The sequence below is a fragment of the Zootermopsis nevadensis genome, unplaced genomic scaffold (genome assembly GCF_977971745.1).
Source record: "Zootermopsis nevadensis isolate Lab colony 2312 unplaced genomic scaffold, Znev_1.0 Znev_ptg000003l, whole genome shotgun sequence".
Lineage (NCBI taxonomy): Eukaryota > Metazoa > Arthropoda > Insecta > Blattodea > Termopsidae > Zootermopsis > Zootermopsis nevadensis.
Genome location: NW_028259135.1, coordinates 15236080 through 15263411, shown reverse-complemented (window position 1 = coordinate 15263411; position 27332 = coordinate 15236080). Strand labels below are relative to the sequence as shown.

Genomic DNA, 27332 nt, shown 5'->3' with positions numbered 1-27332 from the left:
TGATAGGTTGGCTTAACCTTATTTCCGACTGCGATACCGCTACCATTGCTATTGGATTAAATTTTAATAGAATTGCAATGTAAATAGTAACATCACTGTGCTAATTCTAATTTGTGACACATAAGATTTTTATATCATGTGGAGAATTATGAATAAATAGTTCATGGCATGTCTATAGTAATATTATGAACGCGTAACAACATGGTGGGAACTAGTGTGTGCATTCTGAAAGTGTAAAATTAGTTACGAGCACTGAAGATCACTTTCTTCGCTTTCAGAAACAGTTTATTTTAGGCATAACAGTTCTGTTCCGTCAATTCTTAATTGGAAATTGTTCTTTCCATTTCTTTCTGTAGACCCCTTTCGAATGTATGTATAATAGTAAAAGTTACAATAATAATTCACTGAACGCCTGAAAATCATTCATATCTTTTACTGGCACATATGTACACGTGTTCCACAGACGCTTCTAAAATTTGTTTATCGTATTTAAAATCGAGACTGTCGTATCTGCCAAATTTGTTTCTGCCCGCTTACGTTCTTTGTAACAGGTTATCTGTGATAGTTGCCGATTAGAAATGGCTACGCGTCAGTTGTGGATATAAGATATTAGGTTTAAAGTTTGAAAGTATTTTTACGTCAGCAATAAGTATTACATTTAAGGTATGATTAGTATGCGTACTCAAAATGTATTATCTCTATAGGAGATGATTTTAAAGGTAACCCACAACATTTGTAAGGTTGTGTATATAGAAGTCCATAACACACATTTTTGTTTCTTTACAGAATTGCATGTCCCCATACAAACTAAATAACTAACTCCCTGGTAGCAGAACCCGCCCTTCCTCCTAGGTCCAAATATCCTCTCGAGATCCTTTTTTGAAACACTTGTAATCTACGCTCTTCCTTCAAAGTAAGAGTCCATATTTCACAACCATACAAGACAACCAGCAAAATTATTGTTTTATATAACCTGATCTTCAGTGTTTTTGATAGTAAGCAGGATGATAATAGTTTTTGAATTGAATAAAAACAAGCATTCCCTGGATGTATTCTACTCTTGATTTCATCATGGACCTCATTTATATTTGTTATTCTAGTTCTCGTACTTAAAATTTTGAAACATTTTCAAATGATGTGTTACTTATAATTATGTTCTGTCATTGTTGCTGATGTTGATCCCGTGTTACGCCCATGTATTTACTTCTAGGCCTATTTCCTTGCTAGCCTGTAGCAGAGTTTCAGCATTCTTGGTTATGGTACCCACAGCATCCCCCAGCAAATTGACATTATCAGCATAGGCAAGTACCTGGTGCACACCATTCAATTTGAGCCCTTCCTGGTTCCCTCTGACCTACCTGATGACATATTCTAGAGCAAAATTAAAAAGCATTGGAGATAAGGCATCCCCTTGTTTGAGGCCATTGTGCACTGGGAAAGGATGTCCCCATACAACTTCACAAAGAGGAATTTGTTTTAAAATGGAAATGTCAGTGCTCATATTAAATTATCAGAGTAACATGAAACATGGTTAAGTTGGTTACTTAATTATTATTAATTAAGAAGTTATTTTAGAAAACAGTTTTAAAAGTGTCAGATGCTGCACAACTGCAGTATGCCTAAGCCATTCTTAATCATCTTAGAATAAAAAATGTTTTAGAAAGTACATGTTGCAGTGACATGACAGTATGTACAGTATGTTTTTAACCTAGTCATAAGTGATATTTCTAAACCTTTCCAAGTGTCATAATAACTTCTCCATCTTCATATATTGGGCTAGTGCCATGTGTTATATTTTTAATTGTATTTAAAGGTGGAAAACTTGAAAGGGAACTAGTAAATAGTGAAACTTGTTTAATAAAACCACCTATCAGGGTCCTAACTTCACAATAAATTCTAGTTTTCTACCATTTTCCTGATTGCATAAAAATTAGGTACCAGTAAGTGATTATTTCATTAATCAAATTATTCTGTTATATAGACTGATTACACCAATTCTGATAACTATGAAGAATGATTCTTAAATTGCATCCATATTTGCAGTATTTTTACATTTTTAAATTTTTTAGAATTTTTTACTTTGTCATGTTTTTATGCTTTTTGAAATCTTTCACAAGCATGGAAAATATCTAGCAATACTTTTATTTTGCATTTTTATATAAGATACTGTATGTCATTCAGAAAAATATTGTGATCCAAATTGCACTGATGCACTCTCATATTGATTGATTTAATTTATAATTAATCATCCAGTGTGATTGGTTTTATACCAGTAAATGAACGCTAGGTTAATGAGGTATGCAACATCATAGCAAATGCATGGAAAATGTGTGTATTTACATTCTAGTTTCTTCAGATAGGAAGTCTAGGTGTAGGTCTACATTAATGTTATTAATCTCCATTTGTTCTACATGAATTGCTGAGTTGCCACTAAGAAAAGAGAGAGCAGATCAGCTGTATAAGAGAAAGTTTAACACTTGTATTGCAGTTGGTGTGCCATTAAAGTGAAGGGGTAGACCCATATTTCAGCTGTTACAGTCTCCTTTTTCATAGCCTTGTCATTTAAAATGTCAGTGAGAATTTAAGTTGTGTATGGTGTATTCAGTAATATCTTTATGAATTATGGTCATTGCATTTGGATATTTCTTCAGCTTTAACAAGATACTGAATATCATATATAAGCAGAATAAATAGGTAGAGGTTTCAGATTAGGTATTGCATGTTATGATTTAGTGTTATTATAACAAAGTTTGTTGTGAAGAATTTTGTAACAGACTTTTGTTTAAAAACCTCAAGGCAAGTAACTATTTGTTAGACCTATGTGTACGTATGAGGCAAGGTGAAGGTAAAGTTCTGGTGTACATAGATATTATATTATGAAGGTTTGTGAGTGGCTTGGTGATAAACTTCTATATAATTGACTTGAGCGTGAGTTGAGTGGTCTGCTCCATTCAATTTTTCCTGCAGGGAACAAGCTCCTTGGTTCTAATTGATTAGGAGGCTGAGTGGGCTGTGAAACTGGTTTGGATGTGGTGTGAGAGAGAAATGCCATGTCCTTGATGGGAATCAAACCCCAACCAGTCACTTTGCTGATTAAAATATCCCAGCTTGTATTGATATGAATGTGAAATTAAAGTAGTTCTTGGGGAAGTAGGTTATACAGTTATCAGTTGGATTTGCCTGTTTGTAGTCTAGTAGGAGGCTCTTGTGGTGATGGTGTTGAACCTTCAGATTCTGTGACAGCAAAGTTTTGTTCGGCAGAATTGTCAATTACTTAAATGCAGGAAGACATGTTCCTGGCTGTATTCAAACTGGGTACCTCCAGAATGTGAGTCAGGTACATTGCTGCTGTGCTAATGTTTTTAGTTGGTTCTATCTGATGCTGAAGGTTGTAGTGGAGGATGATGATAGTAATGAGTGTTTGGAAACACCAATATTATGAACAAGCTCTAATATCCTTAGTGCCTGAGTATATACAAAATCCACATGTTTCAAGGTTACCTGGATTTTATGTATGATGACTTACAGTTTGGCAGTTTATATAATTATTAAAATAATGTCAAGATATGTGTTTCAGGTTGCTTACTTTTCTTTCTAGAAAGAAAATGGTTGAAACAGACAGAGACCAGGTGATCTCTACGTTGAGATCATGTCTTCTGTCAGTGAAAGGTGAAATTTCAGTTGGAAATCTTGATCGTAAGTAATACCTCTGTTACCAGCTTATTCACTCACACATTAATCATGTAAATGTTTTCTGTGATGCATAGAGAACTGTCAGCAAATGAAAGAGTGATCTTTCATGTTATTACAGAAATATGGATTCCTCCATCTTGTTTTTCACGCTTTTGTGGCAGTGGTGCAATAATTTGCACATAACCTAATTCATATATACACACAAATGTTTTGCAGTCTGTTAATATAATTCCTTCTATTCTCTTGTGTAACAGAGAAAGATGCAAAACAGAGTGTAACAAAAATATTTTTTTTCATATGTTGCTTCATATTTTACTACAATTTGAGGTTTTCATGGGGTGAGTCTGAAAATGGCTGTCTTCTGGGTTGTGCCATGTAGTAAATGAAAGCAAAAGTATTCATTCTGTTTCTGAATTTGTACTAGAGGTGACGTTTTTGTAAAGGTATGAAACAGCCTAGCCGAACAGTGGTAGAAAAGTGGAAGTAAAGCTGTACATCTACATGCTACGTAGGTGCTTGAGGGGAGAGAGGAGTATTGCTCCTACTCATTCTTAATCTCAGCCCTGGATAGGGGTGAGTGGTCAGCATCATGCCTCAGCCGCTTTTCACCTCTGGGAAAGGACTCTGGTACCCATTGGACAGGAGGCTGGATGTACCCTAGAGCTAGTCTGGACACAGAAGCTAGAGGAAAAATCCTTCGCCCCTGTCAGGATTGAACCCTGGTCGTCCAGTATGTAGTCAGTCACTATACTGACTGAACTACCCCAGTTACCCTAACAGTGGCAACACAAAAATAAGCATGGCCTTGAAACGGTTAAAAAAGATAATGTATATGGCATTTCTATGGCAGTAGGGTGAGTTCACCATTACTAGAATAAGCAGTGTGTTAGATTTATCTGCTCAATGGTGTAGTTATAATTGCTTCCTCATGTTTGGAAGACTGGCTATTCTGATGCTACAATACTTTTCCTCATTCTCTCCAGACTGATGGAATAGTACCTTAAAGTGGGTTACAGCTGCTTCCATCTACATCTTTACCAATTCATAGTTCAAAATCATGATTTTGTTCAATGTCTTATAGCATATGAAGTTGAAAATGTGTTGTTAAATAAAGTAAGAAGCAGTTTACATACATCTGATGCAGGACGTTTTGTAAGAATATGTGTGTAATGATTAATGTGCATAGTTTCTGTTAGGTTAGGTTACAAGAAGCAAGTTGAGTTTCAGGTACATACTTCAGTCAGGTTTGGAGTCCCACACTTGTATACTATAGTGAGAACTGTTACATAATCAACTGAAATGTTTATTGTGGGATAGCATGTTACACCCTTTTCAGGCATTAAGAAATTAAAGAAATGTAAACCATTACAAATTTCACCATCAACAGGATTTCTGTAATGAGGCAGAACAAATTGCAAAGAACATTTTAAAACTGGGTTTTGATATGATCCTCTAAAGAATTATAAATTGTAATGTGGTAGAAGTGGGTGTCTAGGAAGACCTCAAAGAACGTTGACAAATTTTTATTTTTTTAAAGGTCTTTGTGGCTCTATACTTGTACAATGAAATATTTTGTATAAATTGAAAAATGAATGAAAACGTTTTATGTAGGATGTTACTGTGACTCAATTGAGGTGAAGGGAAGTGTAATGCTTTGGCTTATCCATTAGAACATGTACTAGGTACAGTTTTCTAGCTGAGGTTCCCCAACCACTTGAAAAGGCAGGAAATGTTAACCCTTTGTTCTCCCATACCAAAGAAATGGTTACTATCAGGGCCGTAATATGCCTAACCACTCAGCTACAAGCTTGTTATAAGATCAGGAATGGTGAGTACACTTTTGCCCTCAGTCTGTCTGTATTAAAAATGTTTACAAATGATATACTAGGTTATAAGGTGCTGAATTGAATTGGACTCTTGTTGTGGAGCCCTATCACTTTGCTTACTAAACTACAGAAGTTCATATTAATAAATCGTGGATTTAAAAATTATAATAAAAACTGATTTTAATGTTGATTTTTATGTGCTAGGGACTGAAAATTTCTTTACTCTATCAAAACTCAGGTTTGCATATATATTGTCTTGAGTGTAATGTTTTATTTTAACTGCAGGTGACTATAAAATGTTAGTGGGGTCCAGGATCCCTTATCAGAAGCTGGGTTTTGAGAACCTTGAGCTGTTTTTGAAGAGTGTACCTGATGTCATAATTTCACGTGGCCGTGGTGGGGAAATGATCGTAAATGCCATTCCAAATAAGAACACAGAACATTTGGCTGCATTGATTTCAAAGCAGAAGTCTACTTCAAAAAGACATAAGGACACATTAAGATATGTGAGTACCATTACAGAATCAATTATTGAATAGATTTCAAAGGTAAAGTCCCTTCACTTGAGCATCACACACCTGCTCACTGCAGGTAGCAAGTGATAGAAAGGTGTTAGGATTTCTGTATTTTGTAATGATGGTCATTGCATCTTGGTAATGCTGCATATTTTGTGGATTTCCTTGACAAGTTTATTCTGCTTGTCTCTGTTTTGAAAAGAAAACATCTTGCAAATTTGTAAACTGATCACATTCAACAGTATATATCAGCTTACATATTCACGAGCAAATGTTATCTGTATTCATGGAATGGAAACAATATAATAAAAGAAACAACTATGCTCATTTATGGCCTGCTATATGCCTGGAGAAACAGATTCCAACATTATATGAAATTAAATACCGTTAACACAACACTTAGATATATGTGTTATTTAAAAACACTTCATGTTTTGACCATAGTTTATCATTAGGTTGATTACACTGACAGAAATGCTACCAAAGAATTAGTAAATTTTTATATATGAATGAGCATATTGGGCTGGATCCATTTCAGTTAAGTCTTTTAGTTTCTGGTATATTGTTATGATAGATAAAAAAATAAGAGTATAAAATTTGTTATATGTGGTCAGCAGTTCAAATTTTGGAATGTTAATATTGACTTAAAATTGTTTATAATAATTCTGTCATTGTTGGGTATGTGAACAATTAGTCCTGGTATTAATGAACCTGAAACTGAGATAAACATAATGTTAAGTGAGCTCCTGAAGTATAAATTCATTGGCAACTCTGGTAAAATATAGTATATCACTTACTGATGGCTGTTTGGAAGGAGAAACCCAATATGTTCTTCCCAGATTTTAGATTTTTCGCATATTCTGAGGTATGGCAATATTAATCTGTAACTAAATATAAAAAAATATATTATTTTTAATGTGAGGGGATGCATGGCTGAACAGATGGTTTGTTCATTCAAGGACACACTGATCTTAACATTAATTTTCTCCCTGCTATTACTTTATTGTTCTTTGGCCCAGATGTCTTCCTAAACACTTTGTTCTCAAAAACTTTCAGCCTATTGTAGGCACTGTTGTATTTTTATTTTGTGTTTCCATGTATAGGTGCCTCCACGTCGTACAGCAGCGTCTTCCTGGAGACCTCCAAAAAGTGATATATCTGTAAGAACATCCAAGCGCTGCACCCGTGACAGTGTTCAAATGCCACTCTGTGTTACTGTAAATAATCATCCAGATAGCGTAAAGTTTCCTTTGAAGAAAGATTCTCGTGTAGTAAGTTTACAGTATCAGTCTGTTTCTTATAAATAACAACGGTCATCATCATATTTAGATTATATTTCATGGTCTATTCCATCACCATTATAACCTGAAGCACTGAATTTTCTATGTAATTTATAATTGATGACTAAACTTTTACTTAGTACAGAAGATATACAATGTACAATGTACATTGTACAGAAGATATTTGATGGGCATTGTTGAAAAGCTTTTTGTTTTTAAAAGTGTTTGATATATAGTTCATATTGCTTTAAATTGAATGATGATGATGAGTTATGAATTGGAAGGACATGGAAGACAGCAGTAGTAGTAGAAGTAGTATCCCAATATCTATTATTCATGCCATTCAGTAATGGTAAACAGACTTTTCACTGCTAATAATTTTCATATATTCTTTCTCCGTAGGTTTCCTTTGCACATTCTCCATCACCAGAACCTCAAAGTACACATCAACAACCTGCATCTTCCAGTAATGGTAGCAGTGGCTGTGGTGGAGGGAAACATTCCTATTCGGCATTTGAGAAGCCCCCTAGGTTTCTTCGATTGTCTCAACCAGAAAACATTCCATATTCTAAGCCTGTACCTTATCCAGCAGTATCAAAATCTAAATCTCAAGATAGACTAGTGCAAGGAATATTAGTAACAGGAAATTCAGCTAAGAACGAGGTAGGTACCCTTTTAATTAATTTTTTCACTGTCTTCCCAATTATGAATTTTGTTACATTCTTTGTACGCATTTTCCATGTGTAATATACCATCACCACCAGTAAGCGTAGCTCTCTGCTTTGTTCTCTTATCTTCTTTCATGTGTAAATAGCCGTGGACGAGCAAATGAATATTGACAGGCAGTATGTTTCCACCATTGTGCATTGCAGGCATCTGCTCTTTGTTTGCTCAGAACATAAAAATTGTTTAAATTAAGTCCAAGTTAAGTATTGTTCATCTTGTAATCAGGACATTGGCCTCATATACTTACCACAGGAAAGTGTACAAAGATTGATGGTGTGTGTGAAAATATTTTTATGAAATGTGCTGTGAAACTTTGGAAGTGGGTTGATTTGTTAATTATCTCATAAATCATAATTGTATTTCTGGATTTCTCATTGTGAGTAAGTGATGTCTTTATAGTCCTTCATCATTTCAGGTTATTGACATGGTTCTTTGCATTTATGTGTCGTGTATTTCACATTGTAGTACAGCATGGTAGTAGATTATGCCATTTTTTGATTATATTTTAAGCAGTTGTTTGAAGTTTTGATCAACATAGGGTACTCGCTATCTAAAAACAATTGTTCCGTTGTGCAGCTGCAAGATTGGAAAGGAATGTAACATGTTCAAAGACTACTAGAGTATCAATACACAAAGTCCTGTTTTACAGATATGTGATCTGATATAAGAACTGTTACAGTTTTATCAACCTTTAAAGAGTTTTTATACCACATTGCAAAGACTGATTGTCGCTTCTCTTAAGGATGTTACTTTGCAAATTTGGCATTCATGCTGGTATCGACTATTAGAAAAATTGGATGTTCATACTGATACCAACCATTAAAAAAATTACCTGTGGAACTTCATGTTTTATGGGCAACAGGTCAGGACTTAATGTGTTATGACATCCAAATTGCTGCAAAGTATGTGTGTGTATATATAAAAGTAAAGCTGTCCTGCTATATCCCACGTTGGTGCTTATGGGGAGAGAGAGTATAGCTCTTACTCATTCTTAACCTCAGCACTAGATAGGGGTGAGTGGTCACCGTCATTTCCCAGCCACGCTTTACCTCTGGGAAAGGACTCTGATATGCATTGGACAGGATTTTGGGTGGGCCCCAGAGTCGGTCTGGACGCAGAGGCTAGAGGAAAAATTTAAGGTGACAGACATTACTACAGTCCTTGCACAAGGGAGAGTACACTAGCAGTGATATTTGTTTTACTGACATTTCACTCTGTAAGTATAAAGTAATGGAAAGTAAACAAATGTTTAATTTGAAGTTGGCTGTATTCTGGGTTGTTGCACTGAGTAGTTTGGTAGAAGTTTATCGACGTTTCAGAGGTGCTTGCTGCTTCCATTATCAGGGCAGTGATAAAGGCATGAAACACCTCTGAAACATCAGCAAACTTCTACCAGGCTTCATGGCGCAACAACCCGAAGACAGCCATGTTCATAATCACTGCCACGAGAACCTGATATCTCGGATGTTTAACCAATTTGCTCCGTGTAGTATTCAGCGGTGTTGCCAAAACCAACTATTTAATTAGTTAAATTATAATTGGACTTGATTACAAATTTCAGAACATGATGCTGAATTTGAATAGAACAGAAGTAACTGATAGCAGAGCAGCTAGTAACACTTATGATGTTACAAGCCCTAGGGACCATACCAAAACTTCACCACTGACACCACTGCATGCCAGGCTGAATGTTGCAGAACAGAAAACTCCAAAGGTGGGATTCTTTGTAGTAACTTTATGTTCATCCCATAATTGTGTGATTCACAGTTATAATTTGTCCACAACTGTGAAACAGTTCTTCACTCTGAAGGAGTAATAGATGTTCAGAGTATTTCAGATCAAAGTGTTGAGGAGAACATTTGGACCTAAGAGAGCTAAAGCAACATAAGAATGGAGAACATTTCATAATTAGGAACTTCACAGTATTAATGCTGCATGTAGTGTTATTAATGTGATGAATCAAGAAGGATGAAATGGGCACACGAGAGAAATAAAAAGTTACATTTTAGTTGAAAACCTCAAAGCAAGTTAGTACCTGGAAAAACCGAATGCAGACGGGGGGTTAATGTTGAAATTTTATCTTAGGAAATGGGAAGCGTCTGTTGTTATGTTCATTCCAAGACTGTTTCCTGCCAGTTTCTAAGAAATAAATGACATTTTTATTTATATTTGTTTTAGGTACAAGTAATGTTACCTCTTAATGAACAGTTTACTAGAGTGTCTCTTGGTGGTGAAGATTTTATAAAGCAACTTGACAATTTTGCTCAGTCAAAAGGCATGAGTACACCTACATACAAGATTATACCACGGATGTCTGATGGCAAGCAATACTATTCCTCTTCAGTGAAGGTTAGTACTGAACTTCATTTTTTTCACAGAACAATGGATAAAATGTGTGTTCCATAACCACCACTAAAGCTATATGTTATTGAACTTCTTTTTACTAGCAACACATTTTAACTAAATTTTCCTTTTTTAAAGCTGTGTTGTTTGATTAAATAGTTTGCATACCTTTGCTTTGGTATAAAAGTTGTTGGATTTTGATTTATTTTCATTTCCAGTATTTTTAAAAACTTCCCTAAAATCACAGATTTAACAACCTGTTTATTTTTTATGGTACACTAAAGAAAAAATTGATTTTTTTTTTTTATTTTGCTTTCCCCTGTTGCAGTTCAGAAGATAAATATTTTGTATACATAATTTTGAGGCACCTGTTGCTATTGTTACAAAGTTTGTTGGTTTCCATATGTTTTATGAAACAGGTGAGTTAATGTAAATATTTTTTCTCTTTCATTTTTGTATCTGATTTACAATTTAAAAGATTAAATTCTGTTATGGTAGCGTAGATTTTTGTGACGGACATTGAAAATGCAACAACTTATCTTTAATTGCATACATTGATTGTGGTATTTTGGATTAGTGGTACCATGCAGTCTTGTTTTTGTCTTGTGTTGCAAGATTATAGACTGTCTTCTGGTTATGTAGTTTCTCAACCCAGAAAACCATAATTGACTTGTTTGCCCCCCCCCCCCCCCCCCCCCCCCCCCACAAGAACCTCAGATCTCTAATATTTCAACAAACATTTCTTCCTATTGCAGTTTTTCTTTCAGGCTGTTTCAGTGTTTGAATACCGGGTCTACAATTTACGTCTTTCGCGGCGCGCCCGCACCGCGCGGTCGGCCGGCGATCTGCCGACGCGGGCTGGACCAGTGCGCGCTCCTCCCACGAGTCACAGGCGAATCAGTTTCATTGCATGTCTTGTAGCGGATTGGCGTTGATAATATGGTGTATAGTGTTAAGCAACGTGTGTTCTTAGTCGAAACATATGCCAAATATTCATCCTACGGAAGATGCTGCCGTAAATTTCGCAGACATTTTCCCGGTGTAAGTGTTCCTAGCAGGCCCATGATAGAGAGCTTAGTAAAAAAAATTTTGTAGTATGGGATCAGTTTTGGATAAAAAGAAGAACAGGAAACGACAATTCATTTCGGCAATATCCCAGAAGAGCTTCGTCGAGTATTTAGAAATATGTTAACGAGATGTGCAGCTTGCCTGCAAGCACAAGGAAGTCACTTTGAACATCTTTTGTGATTTAAGGTAAGAACAATTAATGTAATAACATGTAACAGTGACGAGAAACACTCGCAGCTCCCTGTTACTAGCGGCACTGAAACTGATTCGCCTGTGACTCATGGGAAGAACACGCACCAGTCCTGCCAACGTCAACAGATCGCCGGCCGACCACGCAACGCAAGCACACCCCGAAAGACACAAATTGTAGACCCGGTATTTACTCTTGGATTTGAATCCATGTTACTCTTCTAAGGGTTTCTGTTCAATTATGCACTAACTGATTGTTATTTTCAGATTGATGGTATTAGTATCAGTAGCTATCCTGATGAACGATCATCACCAGGAGAAGCAATGCACCTAGTTGCTAAGCAAGCTCTGGAAGTACTACAGAGTCACATCAAAGAGAGTGGTAGTGGTGGGACCCAGGATGAGAATACAGTTATGACAAGGATATCACATGTACGTGCAAGATTGGATTATAAAATTCCACGATGTTATTTTTTATGCATGTGTGTGTAAAAAGCCAAACGTCTCCAACTTTTATCATACTAGTATTGGGGATTCAAACCACTGTATTAAGGGGCAATTGGCCAGAATTTAGCTCAAAGATTAACTGTTTAGCTGGCGATGCATAGCCAGTTGGATTTGTGTAAGCTGTGACACAGATGATAAAGGTTAAACATGATTCCAGTATCCGTCTGCCGTTTGTTAAGGTATCTCTGGTCCTTTGGTCCTCTGGTTCTTTGGATTCTAGATCCTGTGTTGCATTTCAGATGTTCTTTGACATTTTGAAATATTTTTCACTCTTACATACCTTTTAGTTCAATGATCAAGGAAAAGTGTTCATTGCTTGATCAAGAATTTCCTTACAGAGAGCACCAGGTGAGCCAGGACCCTACTTATTTCCATTCCTTTTCCAGTTTTAGTATGTAGTTCATTTATTTTTATTAGCTTGGTTGCCAAGATTTCTGGGCTGAATAGAAGGCCTTTAAAGGGTTAAGTTTATTAGAGTTTGCAGATTTTGTTGAAGTGTGACATGCAGTTTCAGAATCTAATGTTTGGTTTTTCACTCATCTCTGTAACTATAATTGTGTGGCATTTTGTTGGATAAGGGACTCGCGTGTTTATGAAAAAGGGAAGTGGCGTTGTTTAATTAATTACAGTGTGTTTTATCTCTCTGTAGATAGTTGGTGGGAATCGTTTTGGTATGTGGTCAACGCAGATTCGCATCGATTATTGTGAACGTTACAATGAAAATTTACCTGATGATTGGCTGACGATAATGGAAAGATGTCCGCTGGTTAGTTTGGACCACGTGGCTCAAAATAGGACCATCATTACACCTAACTTGCTGGCTTCACCAACAGAGTCTGCAGTAAGTTACTGCACATAATTATTTTTGATTGTTAATATGGTAAATTTTGTACAGATTTCTACCATATTTGTAGGTGTCTAGGACATGCATAATGGGTCTGAGGTATACTAAGATTTCAGAAATAGTTATTCAGTGTTGTTTTTCTTCTGTGACTTAATATAAATATTTGTAGAAAAGATGGTTATGTTGACTGGTTTGAAGGCATCCAGTTACAGTTGAACACATTCTTGTCTTCATCTTTCTAAAATCTCACTGGTAGGTGCATGAGTGTTATGTTCTTTATATGCCTTGGCCCATTGAAGACTTTGAGTCTTGGAGCCACTGGCAATTAACATTTGGTATAGTTACTAAAATACCTTTTTTGCTGTATACTGACTGAAAACTGAGAGCAGTGAATTCAGATCCACAGCAGAATACTCACATGCAGTATACCCTAACAAAATTAAGTGAAGATTACAAATGATGTAAGTCCTCATTACGTAATTTCCTTCATAAGATTATGTATTACATTTCAGGAGAGTGCGTACCATATATTGTGCTAAATACCTGTGTCGTGAATATAAGTTTCTCCAGTAGTTACTTATGCAGTTAGATGTTTCCATTTCAGTTTGCACTTATGTGAGAACAAGTACACGTGCCAGTTCTCTGGTGATATGTCGTGTATTTGTGAGCCTAGGAACCTTGAAGATAAAAGTTCAGCAGTCTGTTAAAAAAGTATAAAAAGACAGACCAAGTAATGATATTTTTTACTTCTGATTATCAAATCATATTCAGTCTTGATAGTAATAAATACTAGGCTAGAAAGTCAGTTTAAATTTTCTTATGTTGTAAGTACTATACTTTATATGCAATAGAATGATCTCAGTGGTAAAATTTTTATATTGTATTCATTGTTTCATAAATTGTGTAGGGGACTCCAAAACATACTCCCTCTTATAGACTCATGTTTTCACCTGATGTTATTATTTTATAAAGAAAGGTATATTCATGTCCATAACTTTTCAATTGATTGATAGATGTTTTGTATAACTCTAGTACTGTATACACTTTATACCATTACATACAACCCCACCTTTACATGTTCATTTTCCATGCAACCCGTAAATAACAGTGGAAGTGATGTTTGCAGCACGTCTTGAAATGTTATGTTGCAATTGGAATGTAGAACAACATGGCACCCATGACTAAATTAATTGTTAGCTCCTGACACATATGTGAAATTTCATATGCAGATACAGAAAATTATAAACATAAATTTTGTAATCTATTGTAATCTCGCTAGTTCTCTGTGTGTTGTGTAATATTTTGGATGGGTGCCAACATTTTGGAGTAACATGGTGCCTCCAGAATCTGGCATATTTCTCTTCACTGACAGTGCTCTTGCACATTTCAGAGACGAAGTATTGAAGCACCTGCATTATCAATGGAAGCATCTCTTAGTCAACTGTCAGTGAGTCCCATTCAACCGAGTGTGCCAGAGTCCATCGCATTTCCTCAGGAAGATGCATGGGATATGTATATTACATGTGGAAATTCAACAAACAAGATTTGGGGTCGACTGATCGGAGAGGAATATAGTGTGAGTTTCAGTTATTTAATTACAGTAAATGAAGTAGGGCCAACATTTATTGGAAGTCTATTTCTGTGGAGTTTCAGTAAAATGTGTCCTCTCTAGGGAAAATGGGAAGAGAAGTGATTGAATTAGAAATCTTGATTGTGATGTTACTTAATAGCTTCTACCATGCTTAATGTGCTGAAACATAGTGTGGTTTCAGATCAGAGTGCAAGGTAAGAATCTGGTCCCTTAAGGAGACTACCTAAAAATTATACCATAGTGGTTAGAAAGTTATTAGTTAAGTTGTCAGATCTCTATAATTCAAGGTGTTGCGGAACACAATTGTAGGAATCACTGGTTTAGAACATTTCGAGCCGCTTTAACATTTTTCTTCAGGGTTCTTGATGAGCATTCCAAGCTGTTGGTGTCATACCTGGCTTAGGATGTGTGACTGGATTTCTGGAGGTTGCTTTTTCTGTTGTGTTGATTCTGAATGCTTACTGATAACGATCGCCATGTCTTCTCCAGGATTATAATTACAAATGTAAGGAAACATCTAATTCTTCCTTTTTTTCTGATTTTCCCTCCCCCATCAGGTAAAATATGAAAATCTGGCAACAGATATGGAAATATTTTACATGGGACAAACAAATGTTGCAGCTAATCCAGAGATAGGTTCATTTTATGCCATTAAAATGGATGATTGCTGGCATCGTGTTAAGCTTGTAGAAATTGAAGAGACACGTACTGAAGGACGGGTGTTCTACATTGATCATGGAGATGAAGAGGACGTTCTTTTAAATCAGCTGCATACACTGGAGCGACGTTTTTCAACATTACCAGCACAGGTGTGAGCAAGTGTTTATTTTAGTCTTGTAGCAGTATCTTCTTCCAGTGAAAAGGAAGTATTGTAGGTTATTGTTAGTCATAATGTTATGAAAATTGCAATAGCAATATTTTAGAAATTTTAGATCCAGGTTTGAAGAAAACAGTCACAAATAAGCAGAGAATGTGCTTGATTGATATGCGTATTCCAGTAGTTTCAGCTTAATGTATACCTGCCATATAAAATCCTGACTGACCTATTCTGCTGACTTATGATGATGATGATGATGGAATTCTAAGTGACTATTTTAATAGTGTAAAGAACCAGAGTAATAACCATGCTGTTGATTTTTATAAAAAGAAATAATACATTTTTATTTTTTATCATACAAACATAATTTGGTAAAAAACAAAAATCCTCAGTACAAATGTTCTTGTAGAGAAAAAAACATATGTAGTATCTGTTAGGTTCATGACCATTGATATGATAACATTCAAATGTTATCTGTTATTCTGTCATCATTTATGTTATCATTCCCTTCAGCATGTTGAATATATAATCTGCTACTTTCAGGCTATTCGTTGTTTCTTATGGGGCCTGGAAGACTTCGCAGATGATCCGAATGTGGCACATCACATTACTGATACTATTCTTGGTAGAACACTGGTGGCTTCTATAAAGTCTCTGCCAAACCCAACGAAATCAGGAGTTGGCATTGTGCTGTTTGATACGAGTACAGACGAAGATTTGAATATGAACACTGTGTTGGTAGAAAATATCAGTAAGGATGCAGTAGCACCTCATTTACCATCGGTAAGTTTACCTTCTCATCAGGCAAAGTAAGCACTTAACATATTCGTAATAGGAAGACATTTTTCTGCTTCTGTGTATGAAGATGGCTGGCTTCTAAATTGTTGCAAGTACCCCTGAAACATTAGTAAACTTGTATTAGACTACATGGCTGCTGCAACCCAGAAGAAAGCCATCTTCATATTTGCTGCTGTATGAATGTTACGTCCCTCTTTGCATTTGAATGTTTGTTTTGTTTCAGGAAGGTAATGTAGAGGAGGTGTATATCTCACATGTGACGGATACAGGCGATGTCTTCCTGCAGTTTGAAAGCTATAATTACCTACATTCACTTTTATGCAGTGTGATTGAATCTGGTATTAAACAGGATAGGATTCTGAAGGGCTCTGATGCCCATTCTCCCGATCCTTCACGACTATATCTGGCTCGATACCATGAAGATGGCAATTGGTACCGAGCTGCCATCACAAAGAAACTTAATGGGCAGAGAGAGGTGTAGTAACTAATTTCTTTCAACCTCACAAGTAAAAGTATCATATTTTAGAGCATGCTGGTGGATGTTCTGACTAAAACAGTGTTTCCCAGTATATTTGAAGATCTGTTGTTATTGTATGGTCATCACCACCATTAATATCTTTCTTCTTCTTCTTCTTCTTTTTTTTTTGTCTTTTTTTTTGTTGTTGACATTTTCGATATATCTGTGAGCTATAACGTGCGGCTGAATTTGAATTACGTTTCACGGTGTGTATTACATCATATATTTTGGATGAAATGTGCTGTTCTGAGAATTACAGTTGTTTTTAGTTATTTTACAGAATGTATACCATAGATGTCACTCTTGTTGAGCTTATGTTTTCAGTAAGCTATCAGTTATTTTAATAATTTGTTCCTTTTTTTATTTTTTATTTACAAACATGTGTTTGCACTTTGTATGTCTGTTTTACCTTTCTTGTAGTCTTCATGTTCCAAAATATAATTGTCTTGGCTACATAATAGCAAATAAAATTTTGCTCGTACTGTATTTAAAACACTTGTGACAGGCTTCTTGCAGAATGATGGTTATAACTAGGGGTCGGATGTTCATGACCTAAGAAACCGAGAAATAAGCATGCAAATATGCCCCCCAAAATAGCGAAATATGACCCAAAAAAGGCAAAATATGACCTAATTTGTTATGAAAAAATATTCGCTAAAATTTAAAAAACGCGTTTTGTATTTCAATCATGTTATTTATTTACATATGCATATACAACTGTTACTTTACTTGATTTCCTAGCAATTTTAATCAAAAACCTCAGTCTCTTTAAGTTGTAAATGCGTCGTTTTGGATCAGCATCAGATGTTGAGTATACGTGCTCCTATAAAAATAAGATACATTTTAAGAAAGAGCCTTTCATGCATTTCAAATTCATTAATTACAAATAAATAAATAAACAAATTTCAAAATATTAAGTACCTTTCTTCATTCTCCTTTCTTGGCAGCATTACAATATATAACGATTTGCATTTTCAAGGCCTCAAATGAAAATCTTAGATTGTCGTACAATATGGTCTTGTAACTTGAGACATCACAAACGTTTCATGGCGTTATCTAAAATTACAGCGATAGAGGAGTGGTTTACTGTATCAAGAAGGAATAAGTCACCAGGGCGATCAGCAAAGAGCGTGCCAATAACGACATTTGCTACAAATCTGCAGCAGACATCCGTTGCTTCATCAACCGAAACCCAAATCTTATTCTTGCCCACAGTACATGCAATTCTTTTCAGAACATCTTCATAACAGACAGGTATAGTTGGCGCAGTAGTTTTTGGCCGGTGGAATTTTCAAGGGGAAGGCTAGGAGCGAGTCACTTGTGCGATAGTATAATGCTGACTGCACTGAGGAACTTATCTGACTGAACGCTCAAACAAAAGAAATACACTGACCATGCCACCTCAGGTACACAGAGTACGCCCGTCCGCCAGTTCCGCTAGCTTCTCCACCGGCCAAAAACTACTGCACTGACTATACACAGTTTTTTCTTAGTGTTGATTTGTCTGGAGTTAACTGAGTCATATATTTCTCCAAGAAAATTTGAACTGCTCATTGTTCACTTTGTTCAGTTGGCAGACACCATCATTTCACATAGGGAATCACTGCAAGTGTCTGAGAAATGTAGTTACAAGTAAAAGTTTGTACCCAAAATATAACCAAAATATGAATTTTATCCTCAAAATATAACCAAAATATGCATTTAACTACAAATATGACCAAACACATAAAAATGGCCTAAATTTGCATTTATATGCAAAATAAAAACAGCTTAATTGTGATTAGAATGACCTAATTAGTGTTTAATTTTAGTTTAGAATAAAAATAGAAGCCCCAATAAAAATATGACATGTCATGGACATCCAAACCCTAGTTATAACCTATCTTTAAATACTACCTCCATGAAGCAGCATCCATCCTGGGAAGCCAGTAGTCTTATTACATTTATAACGCAGTGGTAGGGTAGTGTTTGTGACTGAGACATGTAAAAATAATTTACCCATAAATTGTCTTCTTTCAGGTTGAGGTGATGTTTGTTGATTTTGGCAACACTGAGGTAATGAACCCATCAGAATTAGTTTTACTTGAAACTCTGAAAAAATCTCTTGCTGAATTTCCTCATCAGGTAAGTTCTTATATAAAACTGTCTGAAAATTTTGTAATTATTTAGTACAGTGAAAGTAACAAATTGGACAGTTCTTAGGAGAATGTTGTGATAGTGCCGAGAAACACACAGAACTTAATATGCAGATTTGCATAAGACTAACTGGATACTCTTTGTCTTTTTTCTTTCTTGTTTTCCCTTCTGTTTCATTTGTTCTTTCCTCCCTCTTCTCCTTTGTCCCCTATTTTTTATTTTCATCACCTTTGTTTCTTCTTCCTGCATTTTTATATTCGAAGAAAGAAGGAAAGAAATTGGTTTGATCAGTACATGTGAAGATACATTGGGAACAACTAGTTTATATTGTGTGATCTTTGCTGTTTTATATGAAGGTGTCGTGTGGTTGCAGAAACATTCATTCGTGATGTTTTGTCTTACAGGCCATCAAGGTTCACCTCTATAATGTGCCATGTTCATCATTCAGTGAACGTATGGTCCTTCGAGTGCGAGAACTTGTTCCATTTGATGAATGTGTCTTAGTAAAGACAGTATCTGCCAGAACACCAAACAGGATTCCTATGGTGGAGATATTTAAACGTATTAAGCCAGACAATCTTCTTGTGTCTATTAATAACACGTTGGCCTTAGATCCTGACCTCAAGTAAGTGTCTGGTTAACAATTTTTTTCATGGTTCTGTATTGGTGTTCCCTGTTCAGAATGCTTTAACCTTTATCATCAGTGCATTATGCATTATCCACCTAGCTGTGCATTACATAACTGCTACTAATCCTGTAACTCCGAAGTTACATTCTGGCCAGAGTTAGAAATTTGTACTATGATACAGTAAAGGTTAATGTGTCTTTCAATCCCCTGCTTCAAGTATGGGCATCAATATTAAAGTCACAAATTGACAGTTTTTCATTAGATCTAGTGTGTACATGATATCTTTGAAGAATACCCTATCTTGGCTCTATACATTAGTGCTTTATCATCAGTAACAATGTGGTAACCGTGTCAACTTGCGAGTGGAAGAAACAGTAGTGACATTTAATATAGGGTTTTGAAGTTTTGCATTTTGAATTGTCATTTGAAAATTTGTGTCACCCTTGGTGGACTAGTAGTTAGCATGCTCGCCACTGGACCCAAGGTCCACGGGTTCAAACCCAGCCGAGGTCAGTGGATTTTTAAGGGCGATAAAAATCCATAGCACAACATCCTTTGTAGGGGAAGTGAAGTCGGCAGTCCCATGTCGTACATTTACGACATGTAAAAGGACCTTACGAGCATGAAAGAGATGTTTTGTAAGCAAAATTCAGTAGCTATTTCTCAATCAAATCTCTCCTGATTTGATAGCTCCAGCAGTCAAATCTGGATTGAGTAGAAATTGTGCAGAGGCAGTGGGCTTGTCACTCACTATTCATAAATGCACACTTTGAAGACAAAGAAACCTCCAGAATGGGAGGAGGCCAAGGCTCAACTCGGGCTGTTGCGCCATAGAAAGAAGAAGAAGAATTTGAAAATTTGCATATATTATTATGGTCACTTCTTAAAAGAAAAGAAATGTCTTGTTGAATACAGGTATATTTTGGTTTCTTCAGAATAACTGATAAATCATTGTAACTTGATTCTGAAATTTGTATTGTTATGTTACAAAGATTAGTATTATGAGTGGATTTCAAACCTTCAGTGTCTAATCCATCAGAACTGTAAAATTTGCTAATTCCTGAAATGTGTCATAGACCTCAGTTGAAGTCAAATGTTGATGATGGTAACGTTCTACATTGCAAGAAGCATTTGGAACATTCGCAAACCCTAGCACTGACTTGCTTGAAAAGTTGCCTAACTGAAGCTTCCAGTAGTGGCAGTAACGTGGTGGCACCACAGCATCTTAGTCCTCTAGGCTGTGAGTCACATGGTGAGTAGCAAATATGACTTAATTATGATTAAACATGTCTAAACACAATTATTTACATTATAAAAATTAACTTCATTATGTGGTTTTAAAATTAAAGACTTATTATAATCATTCATATTGAACATTTTCAATTCAATTCAGTGAATTATAATTGCGTTCAACTCCTTTTTCCTCTGTATTAGATGATGCTTCGACTTCAAGGGGACTCTGTCCTCCACAGATTCCAGATATTGGTGATTACTTTGATGTACATGTAACGATGGCAGCGAATCCAGGAAATTTTACGGTAATTGTGCATCTATTTCTTTATTATTGTCAACATACAGGGTGAACACAAATTATCTGAACAGTTTAAAATATTTCTTTTCCAAAAATTGAACAGTGTACAGAAATGAAAGTTCACCGTTGGAAGGAAAACAGAAAAAATGTTTGTAGCATATGGTAGAAGTGACATAATTCCAACATTAACCACAAGGAGCATCATTAAATTAGCTAAGGCAAAGAATCAGTTTATTACCCTTTCTCCACTATGAACCTTAAAAAAGGCCTACTTTGTATATTATGTAGTACTGAATAAATTAAATTTCTGGAGAGTTACAAATGATTAGCTTAAAATATGAAGACGTTCCTGGCAAGACAGGTCATTTTCAAGTAAAGGGTAAAGTTTCTCTTATACACTATGTTTTAATGTATTAGGCACAACAGTGGGCATTTAATTTTGCTGTATTTTGTGTTAGATGCGATAATATATATGACACTGTGAACTTACTATGTGGGTGTCATTTCTGATCACTCAGATACCTGCTCAGTTAAGTACCTAACAGCTTTGCGGAGAAGAGTTATTGTGAATGCCATATTCATTCAGCTTATACCAATCAACCAAAAAGCTCACTAAGGGCAGAGGCATTGCTGGAAATGGTAAACAGAGCCTTACAACTAAAATGGGACTTTGCTTATGCTAACTGGGATTTTGTCATGGTAGAAGCCTTGACTATACAAATTAGGGTCTGTTGCTGCTATTGAGAGGTTATCCCATCAGACAACCTGTCCTTCGTGCAAAGGAGTTTGGTTGGATAGTTCTCTGGAGTTTGAACCCAGAGGCGGTGGGATCGCTTTGACTGAAAGCCTCTGTGACTGGAGGGGAGGGAAATCACTTAAGATGGCCTCCATGATTGGTGATGGCAGGCCATGTCCCGATAAAGAAATTCCTCACTATTTATATAACTTCTTTACCATGCGCAGAAAAGATTGCTGTTGGACTGTGTCAAACAATGCCTTTACATATAACATATTAGAGATATAATCCTTTACATTTTTGTATTGATATCAGGTTCAGCCATATAAAGATGAATTACGGCTGGAGAAAATGATGGTGGATATGCAAATACAGTACATGCAACAGAAGTATTCACATCCAATGCCCGATAGCATTCATGAAGGTGGATTATATGCTGCTCTGCATCATGATGGCTACTGGTACAGGTATGTTGTCGGCCCTTATTTAACATGGCATCTGGAAATACAGCCTCCTGGTCTAAGAGCAGCTGGAACTAATTTATCCTGTCCTTTTTCCTTTATTAGGTTTGTGTTTCCATTATGAATAAATGTAATCTTAACTTCTTATGTCAGAAACTGTTGTCTTATCCTTACCAGTAGGCCAAGTCAGGCCATAGGTCCATAGCTGTAGGTATTACATTTAAAATAAAAAACCAGTGACATTACATTTTATAAAATTGCCTCCAATACACCTAGATTCATCAGTATACATATAACCCATTCTCCAATTTCATACGACCTAAAGAGAATTGAGATGTGTGCTGGCTTCAAATGGAGAAAAGGGAAAAGTGTAAGATCCAGAGTAATTCTGTTCTTACTGATACTGCGTTGATGGAGAGAGTTCTGATCGTCACATTTGATTATAGATATTTTATAAATTAATTTTTGGGGTCCGCAGTGGCCGCGCGGTCTGAGACGTGGGTCTTGTGCCGCTTGGTTGCAGGGACCGTGGGTTCGAATCCCACTCAAGCCATGGATATTTTTCTGTGTTGTGTTGTCTTGTGTACAGGTAGAGTCCTGAATATCCATAGATCAAGCCAACTGAAAAGTTGGGGACCCGTAAAGGGTACCAGAAAATGTACAGACGTTGTTAAACCGGAAAAGAAGAATAAATTAATTTTTGTCCATGTGCTTACTATAGATACGATGCTTTGTTCTGGTGGAACAGCTTATATGTGGGTCTAGAAAAATGTTATTGACCTTAATATTGTGAGTGAGAAGTAATTGCATCCCGTTAGAAAATTGCAAAAGCTTTCAGCTCTGGATAAATCCATACAGATGTCAATAGTGTACCAAGAGTGATAAAACAATGGCATAATTAGTTTATTAAAGTAATTATTACATTTTGCTTAAATGACATTTTAGATCACCTACTTCATATCTGCTGCAATGTTGCAATCTTGTCCAAACTTTGGTATTTAGTAAGTATTTCAACTGGCATATAGAAATATTAAAATGGGGCATTTACAGTCGTTCCAACCAGTGTTACTACCAAAATTTTGCCCAGTGACAATCCTGTTGATGTTGAATTATCCATGTCATGTATAATTGCAGAGTGTGTGTGTCCAATATTATCAGTGGTAGTTCGGTATCAGTGTACTTTTGCGACTATGGAGATTTGTCAATTCTGCCACTAGATAAGCTGCAGCCCTTAACCAGCCAGTTCAAAGAGCTGCCCTACCAAGCCATCAAAGCGAAGCTCGCAGGTGAGTTTTGTGAAAGAAAGTGCGCCAGCACTTGTAGAACCGGTGTAATGCATCGAGGAGATTGGTTGAATGATTGGGTTCTGTGATTGGAGTTAACTCAACTACAACTTAGTATGATTTTTAACATGTTAAAACACTTTTGTAGTGGGATTTCTTGTGCTACAAACTTAATGGTCAGATATTGGTATTTCTTTCACATCAAATGTCATGTTAGATTTGAGGTTTTCACAACGGTGAATATGAAGATTTCTGTCATCTGGGTTGTTGCGCCGTGTAGTCTGGTTGATGTTTACCAACGTTTCAGAGGTCATACTGCCTCCGTCATCAGGGCGATGAGTATGAAGATTTCTGTCTTCTGGGTTGTTGCGCTGTGTAGTCTGGTCGATGTTAACCAACGTTTCAACAGGGAAGATGGACTTCACCTGAGCCGATCCTGGAAGCCTCTTATTCACATTCTTTGAGAACTCCGAGAGCGAGCAAGAGTGCACCGCCAGAACCAACCTGGCCCTTTTCAGGGCCCCGATCACATTCAACCGAACTCCCATGTCCCACCGAACGCACTTTCCGAGCCCCCACTCTCCCTTTCCTTTCTCTCACACTCGCCCACGCGCTCCTATTGGTCCACTCCCATTGGCTTGGGGCAGGCTACTCCATTCACATTCCGGCACTTATAAACCTAGCCCCATACACCCTATTAGCATATTCATCACCCTGATGACGGAGGCAGCATGACCTCTGAAACGTTGGTTAACATCGACTGACTACACAGCGCAAGAACCCAGAAGACAGAAATCTTCATCAAATGTCATGTTTATACCATATATTTCTTAAATCATTGTTCATGAAACACTGTAGTGTATTTCTGTTGTTTGTTTATTCCTGGCATTATAAATTTGAAGAAATACTCATGTTGCAGTATACGAGTGTGTGCCCTGTCAATGAAATTTACCGTTAAATTGGCTACAGGTGAGAAAATATGTAACAGAAAATTTAGGGTTCTCATTGTATTGTCATATATCAGGTTTGGTATTTGTTTTCAGGCATCCAACCTAAACATAGTGATTGGTCTATTGAAGACTGCGACATGTTTCAAGAACTTGTAGTGGAGCGTGAATTTGTATCTGTCATAATGGAAACGAGCCCAGATCTTTTGAATCCAACCGATATGGTCATAGGATTAAAACTCATTGATACATCAGGGAAAGATGATATTTGCATAGATGAGTTGCTAATCAGTCAAGACAGAGCTATTAGGACCATGTGATAATTTTATATCATGCCAAATTATGTATCCTAATCCTTCTTAATTATGCCATCTGTGCTTTGCCAGAGGGGTAGTATTTTCGCCTTAGGACTCCATATATACCGAAAGATGGTTTAATTAATATTAGTGCTGTGTATTAATGTGTTATGAAATCAAAAGTAAGTCTGTTAACTTTGTTTGCATAGAGGAGTGTTTTGTATGTTTGATCTGACTTAGTTATAGATGTTAAATAGCATTACCATGTTCCTGAAGTTTGAAGTGTACTTCAGGATGAAGTATGGCATTGTACCTGCTGAAAGTTATTTTTCTTCTTTTAAAAGAAGAGAGAAAGATATGTGAATTTAACTCTGTAAATGTATGGATTATCTGATATGTGGAGTAGTTTGGTTCGAAGCCTAAATTTCTGCCAAAGTTTGTCACAGTTGTAAGAATTGAGGTTTTCACAGCGGTGAGTATGAAGATTTCTGTCTTCTGGGTTGTTGGGCTGTGTAGTCCGTCATCAGGGCGATGAATCGCCCTGATGACGGAGACAGTACGACCTCTGAAACGTCGGTAAACATCTACCGGACTACACGGCGCAACAACCCAGAAGACAGAAATCTTTATTTGTCACAGTTGAAAATTCCAGCTTCTTCTCATACTCGGTGTATGCCGAATGCATCAACAGCTGCTGTTCCAGTAAGTATGTCAACTCACAATCGTTTTGTCTCTAGTTATTTTAAAATAACTTTCTAATTTATTTGTTGTTACAACTTGTTATTTATGTTGAGAAATACGTGTGTATGTAAGATAATGAACTTAAGTTGTATTTTGGTAAGTAGCGAGATAATTTGTTTTAAAATAAGTCACATATTAAAAATCTAAATATTTACAAACTGTACTGGAACAAAATACTATGAGCTAATTTGTTTTATTATTTACATATCTTACAACACAATTATACAGTTTTTTTCCCCCCCAGAATAAAGCTTTTTTAAATATTGATCTGAATCTAATTGGTTTTGTTGTTGATATAGGCTTTCAGTAATGAATAATTATGTAATGTAGTAATCTATTTCATTCATAGATTTCCACTATCTAGATGGTGTTTGCTGTAACGTCAAAATTTTACCCTGTCACTAAGTACATAATTTAACTTTCATTGAGAATTTGGCCTTTTATCTGTCACCACATTCCTAGCTGCAGTGTCTCTTTAGGTATCACTACTGTGATGTGTAACACTAAATGTAGTTTTTGCGTGATTTCCGTCTCATTATTTTGCATTCCACAAAAAATTACATAAGGTGTTGGGATACGTATTATTGGTGATCTGTCATGATTCAGGATTTTGGGGTCTTTGTTGCAACTGCCCCAAGAATTCACAATCGGTGTTAATGATGGCAGGAGATTAAAAGTATAAAAGTGGAATGGGTTACACTTTATACCAAGTTTAATAAAAATTAGTTCAGGCATTATTGGTAGACACACATGGCCATGAAATTGTGTGGTGAGATTTCAGGTTCTCACAACAATGTATATAAATGACTTATGTGGGATGTTGTGGGCTGTAGTTTTATTAATAGATTATTACTAAGAAAGTGAAATGTGGGTAGGTGATTCTGAATGTGTGCGTGCATGTGCGCTCGTGCGTACGCTCCTACATACGTATGTACAAGTATATTTATATGTATTTTGAACAAAAGAATTTGACCTTTGAAGTATGGGGAAAGGAAATGCCATGTTTTAAAAATGGTGAAAAAGCTACTAATATGTCTGCACCTTGATCATATTTTTTTTTAATTTGAAGTTGTTTTCAGTATATTCTTTTTATTTTAGTGAAAAGTAAAATGAATACAATTTAAACTAAGTTTATTATTATTATTTTAATGTATATTATTCTGTTGTTTTTATTACTACATTTCCAGTTCTATTTATTTAATGTTTTGTGTTATGTGATTGTGTTACATACGTACTGTCACGTGTTGCAAAAAAGATTCCCAATTGTGTTTATTTCTGAATATATGTAATCTAAAACTGCCTTTGCCCTGAGACCAACCGAGTGTCGGACAGAGATGAAATATACAGGTGAAGGAACCAAGTCACGTTTAGGCATTTGTCAAGCTTGTGGATATTCCGTTACCTTCATATACTGCCATGGTTACAGTTTATAAGGATGCATATGCAAAAGTTTAGTTTTGGTTATTAGTGTGTTACTGGGCCTCAAAACAGGTCTCCAAACAAAGGAGTGGATCTGTTTAACCCTTGTCATATGAGAATATGGGATTTAAATCCCTGTACTATGGGACTGCTGGACATTTACTCCAAGGGTAACAATTTAATGATACGTTAGTGTGACGCACGGCCAGCTGGTACACAGTAAGTAAAGGTTAAATAAATAGGCTCTACTTTACTTCATTCAGTCTTTGTCTTCAGTTTCTGAAAGATAAGTCCATTTTTTGTTTATATACAAGGCATTCAGCAAAACATTTTCGATGCACAGTATATTTGTAATTTTTTAGGGTACTCATGTTCTTAAGTTGCATCTTAATGTTATTGTACCAGCTCTTCAGTTTTCGCAATAGATTTCTCTACAAAAA

At 36.1% G+C, this 27332-nt stretch overlaps 1 protein-coding gene across 4 annotated transcripts; it reads left to right on the top strand.

Moving 5' to 3' along the window:
- Positions 1–27332, top strand: LOC110827880 (tudor domain-containing protein 7 tapas). 4 transcript variants are annotated; one of them, XM_087342655.1, is made up of 21 exons: positions 1–663; positions 1211–1301; positions 3599–3696; positions 5805–6025; positions 7138–7305; positions 7717–7977; positions 9602–9754; positions 10219–10389; positions 11908–12072; positions 12797–12988; positions 14382–14567; positions 15140–15391; positions 15943–16182; positions 16421–16672; positions 18734–18838; positions 19255–19475; positions 20555–20730; positions 20913–21016; positions 22061–22212; positions 23341–23492; positions 24533–27332. In XM_087342655.1, exons 3-21 carry the CDS (start codon positions 3606–3608, stop codon positions 24754–24756), a joined length of 3486 nt encoding a protein of 1161 aa, XP_087198781.1. In that variant the 5' UTR covers positions 1–663; positions 1211–1301; positions 3599–3605; the 3' UTR covers positions 24757–27332. The 4 variants fall into 4 exon arrangements, with proteins under 4 accessions (XP_087198781.1, XP_087198782.1, XP_021915680.2 ...); XM_087342656.1 differs by having other exon boundaries at positions 1–719; XM_022059988.2 differs by lacking the exon at positions 1211–1301.